The 20,676-nt window shown below is 45.6% G+C and overlaps 2 protein-coding genes across 8 annotated transcripts in view; one reads left to right on the forward strand and one right to left on the reverse strand.

The window, feature by feature from the left end:
- The window catches only part of WASF1 (WASP family member 1), an 88,325-nt gene extending 81,934 nt beyond the window's left edge, over positions 1 to 6,391 (forward strand). For all 6 annotated transcript variants that reach the window (XM_074537969.1, XM_074537968.1, XM_074537964.1 and 3 more), the window contains exons 7-9: positions 1,884 to 2,063; positions 3,369 to 4,006; positions 5,484 to 6,391. In XM_074537969.1, the coding sequence (XP_074394070.1) occupies positions 1,884 to 2,063; positions 3,369 to 4,006; positions 5,484 to 5,641 (976 nt within the window). In that variant the 3' untranslated portion in view covers positions 5,642 to 6,391. The remainder of the gene's footprint in view (positions 1 to 1,883; positions 2,064 to 3,368; positions 4,007 to 5,483) is intronic.
- The window catches only part of GPR6 (G protein-coupled receptor 6), a 31,427-nt gene continuing 16,611 nt past the window's right edge, over positions 5,861 to 20,676 (reverse strand). For both annotated transcript variants that reach the window (XR_012579673.1, XR_012579672.1), the window contains exons 2-3: positions 6,808 to 7,880; positions 5,861 to 6,725 (exon numbers count right to left, since the gene is read on the reverse strand). The gene's annotated coding sequence lies outside the window, so the exon portion shown is untranslated. The remainder of the gene's footprint in view (positions 6,726 to 6,807; positions 7,881 to 20,676) is intronic.

Below are 20,676 nucleotides of genomic sequence, written 5' to 3' on the forward strand. Positions count from 1 at the left end.
TCAGTGATGAGATGCTATTGTTCCCCTTGAAATGCACTGGAAATCACTGATTTAGCTTAATCAAAACTCAGGTTTGAAATTCTTAGTGTGTCTATAAAGGAGGAGTTACTGTGTTGTTGTTTTTAAGGGTACCATGTATCCTCATTGTATCCTTGAGGATGTGCTGTCCTCTGCAGCTTGAGGGAGGTGTAGTGTCCCAGGTGTGTCACTGCATTCCAGTCCTGACCCACAAAATCCCCATTGTTCCAGCCTCTTGATTTTTCTGAAGCAGACACTGCCAAGACTATATTGTGTGTGTGATGTGAACAAACGTCCACTTGGAAATCAAATGAGAATGCTGAGCTTCCCTTTACTCTTGAACAAATCCCTGATTTGATTGACATTTCTGGTTATAGCCTATTACAAAATCCAACCTGTTGAATTCTCATTTCACAGCGTGTATTTGCTGGTGGCTAAAAGTAGCATTTCACATGGCAAACACCTGCTGTGCTTATGCTTCTGGTCTTGGTGCAAAATCAAGTCCATTTTACCAGCCAAGAAACATCTAATAGCAAAGAGGGCTGACAAGTAATGTTAGGCAGTTTGGGGATAATTTTTTTGTTTGGGGGTTTTGGGTGTTTTGTTGGGTTTTTTTTAAATTAAAAAGTATTCATTGTCCTCCAAAAGCTGGTTAATTTTTTCCTCTATCTTTCTGTGGTCAAAAGCACACCATAAGAGAGTATTTTGTTTAGCTTTGTAAGGCCTTCAAACAAGCTCAGTAGTGATGGTGAGTAATTATGACAACTCTAGGAGAGAGAGTTTGTTGCCTGAAAAGTAGAAAAACCTGCTTGTAAGAAACTTAGCTCAATTCAGAATGGAAAATGCTCTCAGTGCGTTTCACTCAGTGGGGTACAAGTTAAGTTATGGTGATTAGCATTTTTCTAGGAACAGCTTTATAGAATCTCTGTAAGCTGCTTGGCAGAAACATCTGCTTTCCTGCTGTCCTTTTGTTATGTTGTATGTTGGGTTCCACTTTAGACATGCTTGTTTTATATCCAGGACCCTGGCCTAAACCTTGATTATCTCAGTACTAGTAATGCAATTATTAATAATGCTGAAGTGCTTGGGAGCACTGCATGTGCAGAACATGTTGTTCAGATACAGAACAGCACCATACTTTGAAATAAATGAGAAAGATTTTCACCCCTGAAGAACTTAATAGGCTTAGGTACTACAGTGGTGGCAGTATGTGGAAATGTAGAGTGTTGCTCTACTAGTTGGAAAGTGTTCTACAAACACTTTTGCTCTGAATTTAATAGAATTTTTTAAAATAAAATTCTGTAATTGAATAGTTAATTAAAATTTACTAACTGATCAGATCCTTGAGGTGTGTCTAAAGTTGCCATTAACAAGTTGAATCATCTTTATTTAGTGCTAGTACTCAATAGTAGATATTGATTGAGTCCTGTGTCTATTAAAGCAGCGAGTTCTCTGTATATATTGGAATAAAGATCCTCTGACAGAAGTTCAGCTAAATTATTCAGTTGTAAATTCTACCACTCTAACATCGATGGATGTTTCATGAATGTTGTAAAAGAAGAGGAGTTCTGATTGTATTGCTGTGTTTATTTAACTCAAAATAATGTGTCTAATAAACACTAAGGTCACACACATGGTGTAGAAACTATCTGATATACCTGTCAAAATCAAACCCTTGAGCTGCTAGAAGTAATAACAGGGAAAGTGGGATGAATTATTGAAAAGCCACACTGTATAATATCCAACACCAGTGGAGAGAAGATACTTGCATTCAGAATCAGACCGAAGCGTAGCACAGCGGCTGAGGGCACTAATACTGCCTCCTGCTGAAGGTGAATTGGATCATTTCTCCCTGTTTCTTACAGATCCCAGGCCTACGTGGACCACATTGACGGGTCGTATTCCCTCTCTGCCCTGCCCTACAGCCAGATGTCCGAGCTGCTGAGCCGAGCCGAGGAGCGCGTGCTGGTGCGGCCCCACGAGCCGCCGCCGCCGCCCCCCATGCACGGCACCGCCGAGGCCAAAGCCGTGCCCCCCTGTGTCAGGTAGCGGCCACAGAGGCCATGTGCCCTGCTCCTGGGGCTGCTGTGGTTATCCACCCCTGCCAATAGCTGCCAGCATTGCTGCTGTGCTGCCCAGGAACCCCAGCGTGCCTGCAGGAGCAGGGCCGCCGGGAGCTGGGTGGGAAGGCCGGCACCTAAATCCCATAGGGTGGAGAAAGGCCTCAGCTTGCCATCAACACTGCCACCGTGTTCTGAGTTAAATGGCAAGACCAAAACTGTATGGAAATGCTTCTGTGAAATATGTTGGCATTTCAGGATGTAGCTTTGGAGTTTTGGAAATTTGTACAACTGGGATGTGTTTCAGCCTACATGAAAGGAAGAATATATCACACTAAGACAGCTGTCAAAACTATGTATTCATTGCATTTGCTAAATTGTAAGTGCTTCTCTCTCCCAAAGTGGGTTTTTTTTCCCTACTTCTTTGTACCTTTTCAGAAGTGGATACATACATAGAATATTTTCTAGAGATGAAAATTTCTTTGTCACTCCCCTATTTTTTTATACCAAAAGTCTTATTTTATGGTCAGGCACATACAACGTAGAATAGTGGATAGCTAATTCAGATGGGATTATTACATCAGCAAGTTGTTAGTGTCCTGAAATGGGTGATATTTGCTGCTTAGGAGATCATACACAAAAATGCATAACTCTTTAGATTAATTTACCACAACAGTTTAAAGAAATCCTCTAGTGGTCTTTCAGGAAAATAAATTTACTGTTCTCTCTTGTTTCTTCAGTTCACCTATTTATTGTCCTGTAATGAGTATCTAGCATATAACTGTACCTCTCTGTATGCAGTATTGATGACCTTTAATATTAGTCTCACTCATTTTTTCATCACACCTTAAGTATATATATTTCAAATTAACTTGTTCTCATTGTTTGCATTGTTTTGTTTTGGTTTTAAAGTTCTGTGAACCAAAACAGTTAATCAACTGCTAGTTCCCTGACTTGAGAAAGATAATTTGGATTTACTTAGGGATGACAGGGAATAATTATATCAAAGGTACAGGAAATCTTTGATCAAGATGCAGGTACACTGTATAAGAACATAGATTTGGTTAATAGCTGAATTTGAGCAGAGGTCTTTTGGAAACCCGTTGCAAGCTCCATACTGAAAATTAGACATCCTTATTTATGAGGTGTGGACAAACACCCTGAAATCATCATAGCACATAATGCTCTTTAATGCTCAGGTTTCAATGTTCTAAAGTTGCAGAAGTTAATCTATTACTATTTTTCCACTCTCTAGCTCTAATATCTTTGTTCTGTTATTGGATGTTGCAGTTCTACTCCTGGCTTGGTAGAAAATCGCCCTCAGTCACCAGCAACAGGCAGAACACCGGTGTTTGTGAGCCCCACTCCTCCTCCTCCACCACCGCCACCCCTTCCATCCGCCTTGTCGACTTCATCCTTAAGAGCTGCAATGACTTCCACCCCTCCACCCCCAGTCCCACCGCCACCACCCCCTCCCACAGCCGCTCTGCAGGCCCCAGCTGTGCCACCTCCGCCAGCTCCTCTCCAGATTGCTCCTGGAGTTCTTCATCCAGCTCCGCCTCCAGTGGCTCCTCCCCTGGCACAGCCCTCTCCCCCTGTCACCAGAGCCGCCCAGGTGTGCGAAGCTCTGCCTGTTCACCCCGTTCCTCCGCAAGCTGAAGTTCAGGGACTTCCTCCGCCCCCCCCACCTCCTCCCCTGCCACCTCCTGGCATCCGACCCTCCTCCCCTGTCACAGTTGCAAACCTCTCTCACCCTCCTCCTGTCCTGCACCCTCCTGCCACAACCATTGTCCCTGGCCCTCATGCGCCCATAATGCCTCCGTCTCCACCATCCCAAGTGATTGCTGCTCCTGAGCCCAAACGCCATCCTTCAACTCTGCCTGTGATCAGTGATGCTAGGAGCGTTCTGCTGGAAGCAATACGGAAAGGTAACGTTGGCTATTACACACCAAACAGAACCATCTCAGGAACCTGCTAAATACACGTGACCTTTGAGACTTGGAATATTTCACACGTGTAAGAAGTTACAGGAATGCATCTCAAGTCTGTTTCTGTTTTCTATCCCCTACAGTGTATACACTGCCAAGTAGGCAGGTTTTTTTCAATTTGTAATTTCACTTATCAGATGTTTAGTTTGGATGGCAAACCTGATTCTTTGTGGAAGTTAGGTTACAGAAAAAAGTACGTGTGTTTGTAGATGATCTGTGGAGATATTATCTTTCCATTTCTGTTTACCTGCAAATGTAGTTATTTCTGATCATCTACAAATTGTGTAGAAGACAAAAACATTGGTTTTCACAGACTATTAGATAAAAGGGAAACGGATCAATTGGCATTGGAATTTTGATCATCTGTCACTGTATTACAAGATATAAGTGACATTCAGAAATCATTGCTGAAGACCTCAAACTGTTAAGTATCTGGTCTGGACACTGATCTCAGTGCAGTAGTGGAGCAGCCTTTGCATTGCAAGGTGCCCATGGCAGAGTGCAAGAGAAGGGCAGAGCTTCAGGGCAGTGTTTTCCTGATGATCTCATGAGGAGCTGTGTGTGCCAGCTGGACCTTTCAGCTTATGGTGCCCATGGCCAGAAAAATCCCCACTGGCATCAGAACACACATTGGTGTGTGCTGCTGTTTGATGGTGGGGTGTCTTTCAGTAGTTAAGATCTCCCAAGTGTTTCAAGTCCTACATTCTTCTCTTCCCCTGTACTGCAGCACAGCACAGAATCTGTATGGTACTGTAATATCAGCAGACAGGCTATAGCACTAATTCAAAATATTTTTGCATGTCTGTATGCACATGAATTGGTAACATCACTGAAATCTAAAGAAATGTTGACAACAGCTGAGTACAACATGGGTGCATGAACATGCGTAGAGAATGTCAGCAAAAATGAGAAAATAGAGCCTGCTGGTATAATCTTGGTGATTGCTGAGAACACTTTTGACCGAGTCATACCCAAAAAACAAAGGCTTGAGTTACCACAGCTTTGAACTCCAAGTAATACTTTATCCCAAACCAAATCATTACATGATAAAAAACAGAGTTACAAGAGGTCCTGTCTTGTTGGGATATTCAAATAGCTGTAAACTTTCATTAAAATTATGAATAGAGAGTCTAGAAAATGCAAATAGCAAAATGGCTTAATCACTTAGAGTGGTACTAAAAATGTATTTTAATGGAAAATCAGAACCAGGATATTGTAGTAGACGGACTCAAGATCTTGTCTGCCGCTGCAATTCTGACATTCTTCTCTTTAAAAGCTTGACAAAAAAAATTCTACCTGAGCAGGACAGCATCCTGTGTACTCATTTTTGATTGCAAAGCATTCTGTGAATCATGACCTAGATCCATGTGCAGTGGGGAAGCAGGAGGGTGACATGTTTGTGCTCTGCTGTTCCCAGGCATTCAGCTCCGCAAAGTGGAGGAGCAGCGGGAGCAAGAAGCGAAGCACGAGCGCATTGAGAACGACGTCGCCACCATCCTCTCCCGCCGCATCGCTGTGGAGTACAGTGATTCAGAAGATGATTCAGAATTTGATGAAGTAGATTGGCTAGAGTAAAATTATTACATTGCTGTACACTGCAAAATCGAATGCTAATGTCCATTGTGGTGCTTGTTCTTTGGAAGTTTGATGGTCATTTCTAGTGTTTTTTGTATTCTTTTCTTAACATAATTAATCCATGTTTTTCTACTTTTCAGTTTACAAAGAGCTCCTAGTGCATCTTCAAAACTAAATGTTTTACAGTGGCTTTTCTTACACATCTCTTTTGAAAGAACATACTTTGTTCCAATAGACCACTAAGTATTAAGCATGGGCAGCTGTTGGTAGAGTAGCAGATTCAATTTTTTGGCATATCTTAACTGTGCACTTTGTGAATTTTAAGTTGATGAAGGCAACTGAGATTGACATTCCAAGGGCAGCTGTATGTACTAATGAGCCTTATTCCACTTCTGATAGTATTTTAAAACATTAAACCTAGCTATCAAAATATCACTGCCTCGATCACACCTGTATACTAAAAGTACATATAGTTAGCAGCACTGAACACACTGAAAAGCAAATGGATCTTTGGGGGGGTTTATTATTGTTTTATTGTTGTTTTTAAATAATTATGGCCTTATTTGAATGTTTAGAGATTCCCCTTCCCTTCTTCCCTCCCAGGTACATATTGTGTGGTACTATTTTTGCCTGCATAATAAAAGTTTAAAGTTTTTTTTCCTTGTGAAATCTTTTGACTTAACATGCTGTGTAACTTATGTAACTGTTAAAATAACAGTTTGATTTAATAAATGGTTCATTTTAAATGTTCCTGGGTGTTGGTCTTTCAATGAAGCCTGGTTTTCACTGGTATACCTGAGAGATCCTTGGTTTTCAGGTATTTAATCTGAGGTGTACAAAGTTAAAGTATTTTCCCGTCAGTGTATCTTGATGAGATGCAGCAGTTAAAATCATGATTGATGAAAGATGATTTTTTAAGTGCTGTCTAGCAGTGCAGTGCATGTTTTGCACATCTTTTGTGTTTCTCTTCCCTGGAATAACTCCCTCAAGTCTGAGCACATAGCCAAAAGCCTGTTGAAAAGGGAAGTCTGAGAGGGTGCAAGAGCTCTCTTATCCTGTAATCTTGTTCCTGGAAGATGGAATCCTGTAATAGAGGATAAGAAGTCTTGAAGGTCAGATTGAGATTTCTTGAAGGTGGAACATTAAATATTCTATGTGTTACAAACCAGCTTGCAGGGACACGTGCTTGTTATCCTTCTCTTGGAATTGGGCAAAACTCCCGAGGGATACACTGGGGTAGGAGCAGTGTACAGCAACCCTTCCAGCTTCTCTGTCCCCATCTCAGCCTCCAATGGGATTTTGCACGTGGCCTGCTGTACTCAAGACTTTCAACTGCAGCAGTAACACCTTTGTTAGTTTTGTGGAAGAAAAAATATTGTCACAATTTGTGAATCTGCATCTTTGCAACTGTGGCTGCAGGTATGTGTGCCCTGGTCTCTCTTGAGTTTTTTCACAGTAGCACCATCTGGTTTGTTCTTTTGTTCTCCATTGACTTCCCAAGTGTGTGTCCTGCTTAACCCCTCATTGTAATGGTAAAGAAAGGATGTCAGAGCCACTTCTGCATATTTGATGGTGTTTCCTTGGATCTCAGTAATCCTAACTCACCAAACCTAGCTTGTCCAGAAGCTAAATGTGGGATCCTATTGTTGCAGCTGTAAAGATTTGAGATCATAAAGCAAAGTTCATTGTATGCAACCACAGCTCCCCTTTAGCCAGGGACCAAGATTTGCACTCCAGGCAGCTGAAAAGAACCTGAATTTCGTGTGTAGTTCTGCCATTCACAAAATTTCATTTCAACTGATATTTATACCTATTCCTTGCACAAGTCTCTATAAACTGATTTTTCTGGTGGGTATCACAGAAAGCAGCCCGCATTGCCACTTAAATGGAGCAGCAGTATTTCTATACCCAGGCTCCAACTGTTCGAATTAGAGCATCTCACCATCATGCCTGCGTTGGTGGGTGTGTTCTGAGTGTGTCCAGGAACTGTGAACTGCATATAACTTACATAAAATGAAGAAAAAGGGAAGAAATTAAAGCAAAAAAACACCCTTACTGTAACTGCAGCTATCACTTAGCAGACTTGAAGGTATTTTAAAAAAAAATCCTTATTGACAAATAGTTGTTACTGACCTGTTTCGCTGTCCTGCTGATTAATAATATCCCTTCCAAGCTGGTACCCAGGGCACATAAAGCACTCATGTAATACGACACAGTCACACAAAGTAATGAACCTTGCCTGTGAAAAGTCAAGAGTTAAATTCAGTTAACATTTCAAAGGCAGGATTCTTGGCCTTCTGCCACTGCTACAGCTATCTGCCATAGCAACTGGTCTCCAGATAGCAATAGCATGATTCACTAGTAGCAAGAGGTGATTGTTGAATTTGAATATTTGTGTTTGTAGATCAGCTCCCGAGCCGTGCATTTGCAGTCTCGGTGATTTGTGTCCCTCTTACTGTGGTCTCCAGCCGCCTTTCTCGTTTGGTGGAATGCTGTGCAGAGGGCTGCTGGGCTCTTCATGCCTGTGATTAGATGTGTAATAGATTATTGATTGCTTTGTCTTGTAAGGTACTAAATCAAGATTTCTGCATTGAACTGTTTACGGAGTCTGTTGTTTACCTCTGTACATTTGCAGCAGCTGGTTAAAACCAAGGCTTGAAGTCTGACACAAAAATAATGTGTCAGTTATGTTCCATATAAGTGAAGAGAAACCTTTGTCTTCACCCTTTTCTCAAACTGTAATCTGGGACAGTTAAGAATTATTTGCCTCTCCTACTGAGAATGGGCAGGGGAGAGGAAGAACAATATAAAGTGCATGGAAGAAACAAAATCTGCTTGGTGGCAGACAACTAGGGAGGTGCAGAATTGGTCACTCGGGGGTTTTATCAAAAGATTAAACAGTAACAATGCAGCTATCATAGACAAACGAAAAACAAATCAGTAAATGGAAGAGAACAAGGACTGAAGAAGCAAAAATTAAAAAGATACATAATTTTGGAGTTTTTTTGTAGCAGTGTGATATGAACAGTAACCATTAAATACTAGATATTATTAAGGGATTATGTTATCTCTCAGTAAAGTGGGATTTTGAAATCAGGAGGCATTAAAAGGCCTTTAATTGATAAAATTATTCTTCTGTGCATGTTACATGGGAGCGCACTCCTCAGGATTTAGGTGGACACCATTGGACTGGCACACCATTGACTGTCTGGGACCCAAGTGTGCCAACAGGTAACCACAGTCCCCAAGGCTTTGCGACAGACTCCTCAGGATGATGGAACTATCCTGGCTTGGATGCAGCTGCCCCCCCTGAAGTGCATCCCACGGGATTTCCCTGGGGCTGAGAGCCTTTGTCTGCCTGGAGGATGCAGATGGGAGCAGACTGCCATACCTCAGTGTCCCCAGCCCATGGATCCCCTCGAGAGGGGCTCAGGATGGTGCAGAAGGCCCTGTTTGGCAGCGGGAGCAGCTCCCAGCAGCATTCCCACAGCTGTGCGGGTTACGGCAGCAGCGGAGCCCCGATCCCGGCACGGCCACAAAACGCGGCGGTTCCGAGGGGAGACACGGAGGCGAAGCCTCGGCACCGGCTCTGCCGCCCAGGGCTGCATCAGCGAGATGTGACAGAAATTCGACTCGAGCTCCATCAAGTGTCCGCTTTGTCTCCTCAGCTGCAGGCCAGAATGAGTTTTACTCTCCCCGATCCTCTTCTGCAGATGCGGGCATTAAACACCAGGAGAGGAATCACAACCAGAGACCAGGGGCAGCAGCGACAGCGATCCCCCTTTTTGTCACCTCTGCCAATTGTCCCCTCTCCTTTCCCCTCCTGGCCACTTTTCACACTTGAAGGATTCTCGGGTCTGGGAGTCTGCCCACAGGAGCCTTCCACACGCTCTTGGGGCGGCAGCTGGGAGAGACCTCCCTGATTCCCAAACTGCTTCCTGAGCACACACCAGCCCTCGGCAGAGGTGAGTTCCCTCCATCTGTCCTCTGAGCTGCTCGGGACTGCTCTCCCCTCCCTCACCGAGCCCCAGTGGGCTGGGTCGGGTTTCGGTGTTTCAAAGGCAGCTCCTGGCGGCTCGGGCATTGCTTTGGGCACTCCCGTGAGCCGGGGCTTGGCGGGCAGCTCGCAGGGCCCAGGGAATGCCCGGCAGCACCGCCAGGCACTGCCCAGGAGCAGGCAGGGCATTCTCATCCCACCCCAGCTGCTGCTGGAAGAGGACACACGGACAGGCCTCAGGAAACGGGCACTGGAGCAGATATAGCGAGGCTTTTCCCCCCTGCTGATTCCTGTGCCTGGAGAATGGGCTCTGCCACATTGCTCATCGCTCATGTTCCTCAGCTGCCAGCACCCCCTGACAGCAGCATCAGTAACAGCCTCTAAAGAAAATTGCATCCATCCCATTTCGTCTAAATTCTTATTTTTGCCGTATTTGCAGGCTCTGAGCAATTGCTCCAGCTACCTTCTTTTGACAACTGGATCAGAGAAGTCATCAAGCATCTCTCACCAAATGGGGCTGAGTATTCCCCTTACGTTTCTTTACCTGATGGTTCAGTAACTTCCCTCTCAGACACAAGACAGCTGAGTGCCCCCTACAGACAGGTCGTTTTCATTTCCCACCTCCCCCATTTTAATGCCTTCGATGTCAGAGTGTTCTTTATTGCAAAACTTGTGACATTTTCGCACAGTTTCACCGCAGTATTATTCCAAGAAAAGCTGAAAAAATACCTCCCTTTCATGAGATCTTCCACTGTGTTTTAGCCACTTCTACTCCTCTGCAAGGCATTTCCCTCACCACAATTTTAAAATCTCAGAACAGGTCTCCTTCTCAACCCACCCCAGTGTTTCCGTGGAACAAGATCCATGCCCAGTGTCATATTATCACAGCTTGATCTTGCACTTCAGTATCAGCCAGAAATAACTCCAGAAACTGCCTGAGACTTCTAACCTTGTGAGAAAGCAGCTCACAGCCTGGGTCTTGGCATGCTAGTGTAGTTTAGAAATTCCCCTTCATGCCAAGCAAATGCTGGAGGCTGGATTTTTCCCAGTTGCATTTTGGCAAGGCCAACACCAGCTTGTAAGCATCACGAGCAGGACACACAGCCCCACACGGGGATGGAGGAGACCATCAAGCAGCCTGGACAAGAGGCTGCCCCTCACTGCAGCCCAGATAAGGATGCATCTTCTGGGTTTTAAAAGCACAAAGAAGTTAGCAATGCTCCCAGACAGGACAGGTGTTCCCCACAAGCCAGCATCCTTTGCTGGTCAGTGGGAATCCTGGCAGTAATCCAGCTGTGGTTAATTAGGAGAAAACATGAGGATAACTCCTTTGCTCCTGTGTACTTTGTTCCCTGCATGATGGCTGTGCACCCCAGCACCTGTCAGGGACGTTTCAGTGCCAGTGATTTTCTTTGGATGAATCAGAGGTAGAGCAACTCAGACCCTGTTCCCACAGCAAAGAGAGCCCAGCTCTGGGAGCAGCCAAATCCATCTGGGCTTCCCAGACAGCTCCTCCAACTCTCTGTAGATCCCTCTGATGGAGACCTCTAGGGTCACATGGAAAAGTTACCACCCTAAATCCCAGAAATGTTAAGGCCAGGATTTGATGCCTCCTTGGGTTTTGAAGCTTTCCACTGACTTGACACATCTCTGCAGCTTGCAAAATCCCAGGATGTGAGCTTCTCCTGAAGAACCTGCAAATGGGTTATAGCCAGCCCTATCCCCACAGTGTCCCCACAATGTTGACTCCACATCCCTTGAAACCAGGAGGCATTTTTGGGAAGATGTGTGCTGAAGCTCTGCCCCAGCAGTGGCCGCTGCCACAAGACCTGAGAAGATCCCACAAGGGCAAGGTTGAAGGGGCTCCCATGGCTGCAGCCCCACATGACCATCATCCCTCATTCAGACATCACAAATTCCTGCTGGAGCACCCTCTGTCAGCCACATCAGCTCCCAGAGCTGGCCAGCCTGTGACACCTGTAAGAAGTGTTTAGCAGAGGTCTGCTGGCAAAACATCACCCCTCCCAGCACACATGGGAGCAATTACTTCTTCAGGTTTTTAGTCTGTTTTAAGTAGTCCTCATATTCTCCATAAATTTCATTAGCTGGATTTATGTAGTCTCTAAACTGCAGTATTATGGGCACAGCAGGAAATTATTTGCTGTTCTGGTGAAAATGAGTATTTCCTAGTTTTGTCAATGCAGGGAATTACATTATCAGGGAAATAATAACCAGCTGAACTGAAGGAGGGTTTGATTCATGGTAATTACTGATTATATGCAGATTACTTTATGGCTTTAATTCTTTGGTCTCCCACTGTTTGCTTGCTAAACCTCTAAAAAAAAAAAAACAGGCAGAGAGTATATGAGTCTTGTTTGTAAGGCAAATTACAGAAGCTAATTTGTTAATTACATGAAAGGAAGCAGAGCTCTGCACAGACCAGGACAGCAGTGGGAAGGAGCCAGCAGAGAGCTGTGCTTGCATCCATCCTCGGCTGCAGCCACTTCTGTGCTGCTCTCCAGCACCCATTTCAGTTTCCCAAGATTGCCAGCCTAACCTGTGCTTAGGGCTGGTTCCAGTGGGGCAACAGCAGGGCTGGAGGTGCTCTGTGCCCTTTGTCTTTCACCCCTGTTCAGCAGGTGGAGATAAGGGGATGTATCAGTTCATTTGTGATCAATGCACCTGAAAATATTTCTTCCAATTCAGTGCAACCACCAGGCCCTTGCAGACTTTCAGTTTTAACTAGCACTATGCTTTAAGGAATCAGAAGCTGGTTAGCAAACTGCTGCTTTTGACAGAAAGCTATCCAAAAATAGAGCAGAGCATCACCACTGCTTCTCAGACACTCCTGCTTTTCCAAAACAGCTTTTCTCTTATTTCCTACAGCAAACCTTCAGCAGACTTGCAATCCCCGGGGATGAAACTAGCCTTTTGATCTCATATATTATTCTTAGCATTGCTGGAGCAAAATTTCAGATCATGTTCTCTCTGCAAGGGGGAGATGGGGAGCAGGACCCTGCTCCTGCTGCCTCCCTGCCTGGGAAGCTCCTTCACTCCCACTGTGCCCAGGGCAGCATGCTGATTGCATACTGCATTTATTCCTAAAATACATAGCTATGGCCTCTCGTGTGAAATGCAGGTGCTGGGGTTTGCATCAGAAAACATCCCCCTGTGTCAGAGCAGGCTCAGAAGCACGGCTGGGTGCTCCACAGTGCCTGGGTGCATTGTCTGCAGCCGCTTCAGCACACGTGCCAGCTGGGCTCTTGCAGCTGCCAGCACTTTATTTAACAGATGAAAGGGAGAAAGAGGGAAAGCACTGTAATTGCCAGCCCAAAAGACAGCACTCTGTGTCAGGCAGACCTGCCTGCACGCCTGGGGGTGTCAGTGCAGAGGAGCAGGGGTGAGCAGCAGCTGTTGAATCCATCAAGACTGGATGGCACTTACAGACCTTGTGAGCTCTGCCTTCATCATGACACGGTGCAGGGCCAAATCCAGGCTCTGGGATAAAGGGTTGGCACCACCAACATCCCTTTGGGAGCCTCCAGAAAAGCACGCTGTCGCCTTGGTCAGTACCAGCCATGATGGTTCGCCCAGCCCAAATATGGGGCAGTACTGTTCCTCCACAGAGTAATAGAACAGGAGTGGTCAGGGTTGGAAGGAACCTTAGAGATCATCCAATCCCTCTGTCATGGGCAGGGACACCCTCCACTAGACCAGACTGCCCAAGGTGCCAGGGATGGGGCACCCACAGCTCCTTTGGGTAACCTGCTCCAGTGTCTCACCAGCCCCACAGTGGAGAATTTCTTCCTTATATCTAGTCTAATCTCTTTCACTTTAAAGCCTTTAAAGCCTTTTAACCTTTGTCCTAAGCCCACATTATCCCCCTCACTAGTAAAGAGTCCCTTTCTGAATGCAAAAGTGCATCCTTGGCTGTTCCCAAGTGTCCCAGCAGATGAAACATCCTGACTCTGTGCCCCTCTGTGTTCTGCAAAGCAGAACCCCACTGAAGGGACAGTCTTCAGAAGTGGTCCCCATTCCTGCCATAATATCCAAGGGTGTGTTTCAGCCTCTGTATTTTGGGCAGGTGGATGCACCAGTAGACTTCGATCTGCCTGTGCAGCATGGCCACCCTTTGGAATGCTGAACTTTCCATTCTCCCTTTGCAGGTCATATGTCTTTAAAAGAAAGATGCATGCCCCTTTATGCTGACCAGTAAGAGCTATTTATCACCACATTTACCCTCTCATTTATCCTACTTCAGTGCAAGAATAATAATTAAATGGTAATTATAATGAAAGAAATGCTATTTAAAGTGAAATATTTTCCTTTTGGCCGTTTGCTATGGAAAGGCTGCTTATTCTTCTGCTGTTTCACTAACACCCACGATCAGATAATATTTGATGAACCACCACAAATTAGGATGCTGCTGACGTCTCGGTTTGCGCTGTTTGTGCCCGGAGACGGTGTGTGTGCGGTTTTGCTTTATCACCGAGCTGGCTGCCCCCGGGGCTAACCACAAACCCACAAACCCCTTCAGGCCGTGGATGTCAGCACCCAAAAATCCCCCGGGTTCCCACCGGGAGGAGCGGGCGGCGGGGATGCGCATCGGGAGGTGGCAGCATTTCACCGCAGCGCCGGGGGGAGAACAGCGCCGTGCCCAGCCACGGTGTGTGCTCCAGAGAAAATCAGCACCTTTTAATCCTTTTGGCATATTTTCCAAGAATGCCATACTTTCCATTTGCTACTTGTTGCTTGTGGGGGCCCAGTTGTCAGGTTTTCTGGGTGTGGATTGAAGGCACTTGAGACAGTAATTCATGTTTGGACTCAGGCGTTTATTATTTCTCATCAGTAAAACAGTCTCACTACTGTGAGTTCAGCAGCTTTTCATTAGAAGGCACAGAATGGCCAACAGTCTCTTGTTACAAGGTCTTTAAAGACTAAACTAACCAATTAACAGCTGACACCTAGATTATTTTCCCTTTTTACCCAATAACTGATCCCAAACACCCCTCAATGTGGACTTTCCTGCCCGAATACAAAATACCACCCAAACCCATGAAGAGGAAGGAAGAAGAAGCATGAAGAAGAAACCCAGGACGACACCCTGTGCCCTCCATCTTGCTTCCATCCACAACATACTAACAATCCCAAAACCTAAATTTCTCATCGAGTGATATTCCTACACTACTCTCAATAATCTATTTCACACTTTTGTGGATTCTAGTCTATCTTGAAGTCTAGGAAATTTTCTCCATGAGTGAATGAGGGTCAAGGTCAGTGCTCCCCTGGGGGTCAGGGCACTCCAGAGCAGACAGAGAAATATTTCTGATGTCCTGGGTTTCCACAGTTGCTTTTATAGCTCTCCTCTTTTCTTTTTGCTTCCCCTCCTCCCCCTGCCCCCAGACCCCCAACTCCTTTCTTTATTTCCTTATTCTGAGAGAGGGAAGGAGTTAAAAGAAGCGGCAAAAAGGCAGCAAACCACCCAGAGCAACAACCCAGGGTCCAGGCTGCTGCTCACAACCAGTCCTAGCAAGAACAGGGTGGCATCAGAGGGAAGCACTCCCAGACACTCACCCATGTCACCCATGGGAAGCATGACCAGGGCCTCCACCTGCTCAGGGGAATGGGGATTGCCTTGGGAGTCCCCCCAATCCCCTGCTCACTGGGGAAAAATTCCTGCAGAAGCCCTGTGAGAGCGCCCAGAGTGATGGAGAAATCCTCCTCCTCTGGGCACCTCGGGAAGAGGGATGGCACTGCTGCCGCTCTGGGAGCAGCTCTGCACCACCAGGGCCACGGAGCCTGCCCTGAGGAGGGGCCTGCACTGGGCTCAGCACATCAGCCAGACCCACACCCAACATCAGCCAGACCCACAGCCACCCCTCTGTGCCCCCAGAGGGTGGAGGCAGGGGTGGCAGCCCCACAGCCCTCATCTCCTCAAGCAATAGGAAGGCCATAAACCACAGGAAAACAGTAAAACACGGATCTGGGCTGGTTCTTCAAAATGTTTGCAACCCCTCCCTTTAGAGCAGGCAGGCCGATGCAGGAGCAATGCCTGCCTGCTCCTCCCTGATGCAGAGCTATTGCTGCTCTGGGTGATTTTATCACCCAGCCCATGTCCTATCAGCTGCACAAAGTGCTCCTAAACACCAAAGCACCTCCTTACTCTCCATGTGCCATGTTTGGGCTCCTGCAGACCACAGATCAGTTCAGATCCAAGGGAGTTGGAAAGTTCTCTTAAAAAGAAACAGCACCCAGATGACTTTTGATAAACCTTGAGTTCTGTTTTCCAAAAGAATACAGTCCTTCAGAGCCCAGGCAGTCACTTGCAAGTGTGTGTATCATTTCTGCCAGTGGGACACAGCTGGTTCCACCATATATCCCCTTGTTTGCAGAAAGTTCCTCTAACACCTTCCTTCACAGCACGCAGCCCAATGCAGGAGCATCCCTGGGCTGCAGCAATCCCCTCCCAATGCACCCCCAGATCTGGGGGGGAGCAACCTGCACAGAAGGGCTCTTTCCACACCTGGAAAGAAGAGGAGGAAGGCAAGGATGATACTAAAACCTCTATATCTCATGTTCACAGCACAAGTCCTGACCTCCATCCGAGGAAAGCTGCTTGTCCATGGAGAATGGCTCACAGAGTTGCTTCTCTGTGTGGAGCCAGAAGAACAAGCATTCCACTAAGAGAAATCAGTGAATCTGTATAAAGTGGGCTGGTTTGTGCCTGTCCTGCTCCTTTCAGTGACCCTGGGCAAGTGGAGCAGGGATGAGCTGCAGCATGAGCCAGCACAGCTTCAGCCAAGGGGCTGGACTGCTCAGAAATAAACATGGTTGGCAAGGCAAACAGCCCCTGAGTCACTTTAAATTAAGCGACTGATCCCCTTCTCACAAAGGTTTTTGTGCAAACATTGGGGCTGCACCTTTATTAGTGACCAGATATTGAGGTATCAGTGCCTGAGATACTGGCAGCTTGTTCAAGAGCAGATTTTCCTTTTACAGGCTGCAATAAATGATGCCAATGATGTTAGCTAAACTATTAGTTTTCTTTTGGCTAGTTATCTGAAGATTAGAGTCTTCCTACTGCTGACAACTGCACCTATTGCTGTGTCACATACCTTCCTTACAGGAAGATTTTTCATAGTACATGAAGAAACTGCTATAATGTCTCCCTTTCTCCTCAGGGCAAAATTGACACAAAGAACCAATTGTAATATGATATTAACTCTTATTCCAGTCACATGGCTGTGCTAAATGTCTGCATTAACCTGATGTTCACACAAAAGCAAATGCTCTGAGAGGATATCAAGAAGGGTAACATTTTATCTGGCAGTGGATCCCACATGTCTCCCATGTGTTTTGCTGTGACCATTTTGAAGGTGGTTACCAGCACCCTGGGTGTGCTCAGTGGAGAGAATAGAGACAGAGTGTTACAGGTGTGCACTGCCAAAAATGAAAGATCAATGGGTAGTGAACTTGCTCTGTATCACAGATTTTTAAAGCCATATATAGATCTTTAGGCAATAATTACTTAGGGTGGTGAATGAGTAGGGTTTTGCACAGGGTGATCAGTGCACTTTACAGCTTTATGGATATTGGACAGTGTCTGGGCTCTGATCCTTATTCTGTCCTGAGTGACCCCAAAACACTGAATTCTTGTAGTTTTTTTTTCTTTTAATCTAACCAAGTTTGTCTAATTCAAACTTGGCACATGATTGCCTGAAGAGATTACTTCCCCAGGTTTTATACATTCTTCATTTTAGAAAGTTATTGTAATGTGGATAAATATCCACTGCTGCCACCAAGCCTATAACTTTTGTCAAAGGCAGCTATTGATTTTGTCTGATGTCATCTGTCCCATATGAGCACACGCAGCTTCCCACTCGTCAGCTTATTTGCTATATTATTACTTATTGATTCCCTTATTTGCTTTTATTTACCAGCTGTAGTAGGTGGTGGAGTCGTTTGGCAATTATGAGGAGTGACTTTGAAGACACTTTGCTTTATCCAGCTTTCTCAGCAAAACTTGGCCAGAGTTTGTCAGAGGGACGGCATTAATTTCTGCTACTTTCCATAGGTTCCCTGAGCAGCCTGAGCAGGACAGAACCTGGGCGATCCCTTAAGAACCCTCCAATCCTGACCTTTCTGTCAAAGCCATGAGGTCTGTCCTCTGAGGCTGCAGACACTGACCTGTGCACAAATGCACGTGCACTCCAACCTTAGTTCTGCTGTCAGGCACCACTAAATCTATCAGTCACCATTAATTATAGTTAATGTCTGTCTCCTAATGACATGGACTAGAATTTAGCCCCATTTGTCTACCCACATTTTTATGTCTTAGTTTGCAGTCTCCATAGGGCTACAGGGCACGTACTGCAGACATGAAGGTCCAAGAAGATTTTCTTCTGCCTTTTCATATTTTGGATAGCACCAAACCCTGCTTACTGTGGGCCTTGCTCTCTGCCTGGTGAGCAGTTGCTCACACCACAAAAATGAGAAGGGCTCAGGCCTGGAGCTGGCAGTCTGGTATTAGGAGCTTGCAATGGTTCAGTAACCCTTCCCTCACATAGTTTGTAGGTGGCCTGGAATAAAGAACATTTCCATAGAAAACATTTTACCTGAGACATTTTTCCTAGACTGTTATTTTTTTTTGCCATCAGTTTCCAAACTCAGTTCTAGCTAAGTGGAAAGATGATTTACTCCATAATATTTTTGCATGGTATCTCAATGAAATAGAATGCCCTGACTGGTACCTGCAGGTACAGATGTCCTCAGACTCCAGTCATTTCTCTTTAATCAGCTTGGAGCAGTAATTACAGGAAGTGTTTCAAAGCACCTCCTGTGGTGAGGGATGATTTGTAGCACTCTCTCCTGGCAATGGGCTTGCACAAAAGCCCAACAAAAGAAAAGCTGATTTAAAAAGATGTGTATATACACAGGCAACCTCAGAGTTGCTTAATTCAATGCTTGATTAATAAGATGCTGACACTGTGCAGGAAACATTTTGGGGGGAAAGCTTGCCATGTTTATTTATAATAAATTCTGCTTTATGTGGGCTCCATTCTGCTGTCTTGACATTGTGTAAATTGGAAAGTAATCACAAAGTCGGAGAGGAGAGGAGAGGAGAGGAGAGGAGAGGAGAGGAGAGGAGAGGAGAGGAGAGGAGAGGAGAGGAGAGGAGAGGAGAGGAGAGGAGAGGAGAGGAGAGGAGAGGAGAGGAGAGGAGAGGAGAGGAGAGGAGAGGAGAGGACTGTGGCATTTGTAGCACCTGACTACTGCTACTGCAACTGCAAATTAAAGAAGTACATGTGTCTGTAACAAACATGAGTAGTTTGGGTAGAGACTGCACAAGTTTACTCAACCTGTCACTCTCTCTGGAGACAGGATCATTCTCTCTGTGCTACTCCAGGTGGATCTTTGCAACTTGCTTTGGGAGGTTTCCAGTGATGAAGAAATAACCTCCCTACAGAGATTGTTCCAGTGCTCCTTTGTTTTTGGCAATTTTCCAGTGTCAAGCCTGACTCTTCCTTGCTGCCATTTAAGCTCATCATTCTCTATTCTACAAACCATGGATTTTAGATGTACAAGATTTCTTCTCTTTTTTACAGCAGCTTTCACACACTGGAGGAGTTCCCCTGACCCCTCACAAGTGGTGAGGAGAAGCTGTTGACCAAGCTCAGTTCACGATACTCCTCTGTGTTTTTCCTACACAGCTGTTCACTCCCCATCTGGATTTCCACAGCTGATTTCCCACTGGTTTGCTGTGCTTGCCTCTAACAAAATGTCTTTATATTTTTTTCCCAGAATCTCTTTCAGACTTGATAAGATCATGTTGAATACCAAGTCAATCCTCTAGGGTAACTGCAGCCCCTCCCTGATGTCTGACAGCTGCCCACTGAGTGAGTATTGTCCCTGCTCCATCACCCAGGTAATTAATGAGAAAATTGAATCACACTTTGGGTGAGACAGACACCTGTGACTCAGTACAGCTCCCACTCTGGCAGCACACCCCCAGTGAGTGCTTTTAGAGCTCCCCCCACCCCCAGGGGGTTTTACACAGAAATTTCACCCAAATGAAGGTCTCCTCCCTTGCGTTTGAGAGGTTGCACAGAAGAAGAGGGGGTTGTGTCAGGCTTTCTTCCTTCACTGTAGCTGTGAAAGATATTTTCACAAAGCAGCTGTCATATTTGTAGAAAGAAAAATAAACACAAACAAGGCACAAACGAGCAATAATAAGGCTCCCAGGCTCTGCTGTTTCCTCAGTCATGCCGTCTCTATCAGCTTCAGGTAAGACCTTAGCAATTAAAGCCAGAAAGAATAAGATAAACCATAGAGGGTTTTGCTCTCTCTACAAAGAAACATTTTCAAAAGTTAGAAACCTCCTCTGTTGGGTCACAGCATAAAGGAGCTTGCAGACAGACAGCAGCTCTGTGATGGATGGAGCGTGCCGGCAGCTCTTGGGAAGCACAGCTCGATGGGAAAGCAGCAGAGCAATAGCTCTTCCCTCGCCTGGGCTGGGGTGAAGTGGGGGAATGGACGTGGCTCAGCGCAGCACAGCGAGCACATCGCAGCCAATCGATGGCCCCAGGAGCTGCAGCAGCCGAGAAATTGCTGCCATGGATTTATATAGGGTTATACATTTTAAAGGGAGGCCACCTGAGAGTCATCTTAAGAAGCAGGAACAGCCTCTGTGTGGTAGCAAAGAGAGGTGATACCAGGACAGACAAAGTTATAAACATCATATTAAGGCGTTTGGGAATGGAGCGAAAGGCAAGATGATATAAAAGCTGCCTTAGGTTGTTTAAAAGATATTTTTATTGCCTGTGGATGATATGTTCAAGGACATAAATGTGTATTTCTCAGTCTCAGTTTGTGATTAAAAATGCCAGCTAACTCCAGAGCGTGTCTGGAGCCTCTCTGAGAGGCAGCAGAGCAGAGTGGGGAGGAAGGTTTCCAAGCAGCCCAGCACCATCACTTGCCCCAGACGTGGGGTTTGTGTGACACAGCTGGGAGAGAAAAGACACCCTCTTCCCTGAGGGAG

Source organism: Zonotrichia albicollis, chromosome 3, assembly GCF_047830755.1.
Source record: "Zonotrichia albicollis isolate bZonAlb1 chromosome 3, bZonAlb1.hap1, whole genome shotgun sequence".
NCBI classification, from domain to species: Eukaryota; Metazoa; Chordata; class Aves; order Passeriformes; family Passerellidae; genus Zonotrichia; species Zonotrichia albicollis.